We start from the raw sequence: 1938 nt of genomic DNA, 5'->3' as shown, positions 1-1938 counted from the left end.
AACAGCTGATGCTTTATCTCGAGTGTTAAATTCTCATGTTAGTGCAGCAGCTGACACTAGTAATGACCTTGCTATAGTTTCCAGTATGGTTGTGGGGAGTGATCAAAGTGATGATGCTGCAGTTCAAATGGAATGTATAGATGTCAATAGTATGCTACTTGCATTGTCCTACCCTTGTATGTTCTGGCTTGATGATCTAAGGAGGCACAACAAAAAAGATGATTGGATCATACAAAAGTCTCAAACTGTTTTACAAACACCCTCACAGTATGCACCACTGAATTTGCTTAAATACCATATTGATAATGGGTTTTTGAAGTATAGAAATAGAATTGTTATCAGTCCTACAAGTCCATGGAGACTAAAAATATTTGAAGAACACCATTGTACACCATCTGCAGGACATGAAGGGTTACTTAAGATCTATAAAAGGATATCTCGTTCTTTTTACTGGGAGGGTATGAAGAGCAATATCAAGGAAATGGTTGCTAGATGTAATATCTGTCAGAAGAATAAGTATGAGACATTTGCTCCTGCTGGACTTCTTCATCCACTTCCTATCCTTTAGAGAATTCGGACTGATATAGCTATGGATTTTATCACAGGACTTCCTGCAAGGGCAAATCAGTTATCTTTGTCATTATTGACAGATTCTCAAAAGTTGCCCATTTTTTACCTTTAGCTCACCCATACACAGCTCATTCGTGGCCCAAATATTCACTGACCAAGTGTTCAAATTGCATGGAATGTCCTCCTCCATTGTATTTGATAGGGACCCAGTTTTCATCAACTCATGTTGGAGAGAATTTTTTAAACTCCAAGGTTCCAAGCTCTGTTTTAGCTCTGGGTTCCATCCCCAAACTGATGGCCAAATTGAAGTTTTAAATCGATGTTTGGAAACATATCTCCGATGTTTTTGCAGCTTACAACCCAAGCAATGGTTGAAATTGCTTCCTTGGGCAGAATGGAGCTACAACACATCATACCATTCTACACCTAAAATGACACCTTATGAAGTGGTTTATGGACAGTTACCACCGTATGTCCACTCTATGAATCGGGCACAACAAAGCTTGATATGGTGGATCAATGTTTGAAAGACAGGACTTGAGTTTTATCACTCTTGAAAACCAACTTGGCAGCTGCTCAAGAAAAGATGAAAACTCAAGCAAACAAGCACAGAATTGAGAGATCATTTGATGTGGGGGATTTCGTTTATCTTATGTTGGTCTCATACCAGCAGAAATCTTTAGCTTTGCATCCTTTCCATAAACTGCATCCTCAATTATATGCTCCCTTTGAGATTCTTGCTCACGTGGGTTCTGTGGCATACAAATTGAAGCTCCCAAGTCACTCCAAGATTCATCCAGTGTTTCATGTCTTCTGTCTCAAACATAAACTGGGAACTTCAGTCATTCCTACTATTTCCTTACCATTAGTTCAAGATGCTGGCTTAATACAAGATGAACCAGAACCAGAGGCTATTTTGGATAGCAGAGTGGTTCAAATGGGAGCAACTTCAATCACAGAAGTGTTGGTGCATTGGAAAAATCACCATGCTACAGATGCATCTTGGGAAAACTTGGATACTCTACAGTCGAAGTTTCCTGACTTTTAGCCTTGAGGACAAGGCTAATTTCATAGGGGGGAGTAATGTTAGGATTCTAATTGAATTACTAGTAACTAAGAGGGTTGTGATTGTGCCAGATGGCAACATCTGAGTGATTGAGCTGTATTACTTGTATTTGTACCATACTTGATCAATCCCGAAACTACTGAGCACCGGTCAATGGTATACTGTCAAGGACCCAGAAGAGTTTCCCTCCAACTAGGAAGCCAATCACAGCGTGACATGTGTCGACATCAAAAGCCAATCATAGCGCGACACATGTTAACATCAGAAGCCAATCACAACACGACACGTGTCAATGTCAGAAT

The 1938-nt window shown here is 39.9% G+C and overlaps 1 protein-coding gene across 1 annotated transcript; it reads left to right on the top strand.

Annotated features, from left to right (window-relative positions):
* The first annotated feature begins 1156 nt into the window (after window positions 1–1156).
* On the top strand, window positions 1157–1618 carry LOC139195056 (uncharacterized). The gene has a single exon (XM_070820238.1). The coding sequence runs from the start codon at window positions 1157–1159 to the stop codon at window positions 1616–1618; it is 462 nt and encodes a 153-aa protein (XP_070676339.1).
* Window positions 1619–1938: the final 320 nt, after the last annotated feature.

The sequence above is a fragment of the Malus domestica genome, chromosome 04 (genome assembly GCF_042453785.1).
Source record: "Malus domestica chromosome 04, GDT2T_hap1".
Taxonomy (NCBI): domain Eukaryota; kingdom Viridiplantae; phylum Streptophyta; class Magnoliopsida; order Rosales; family Rosaceae; genus Malus; species Malus domestica.
The sequence above is the reverse complement of the archived record's forward strand: the minus strand, read 5'-3'. Positions and strand labels throughout refer to the sequence as shown.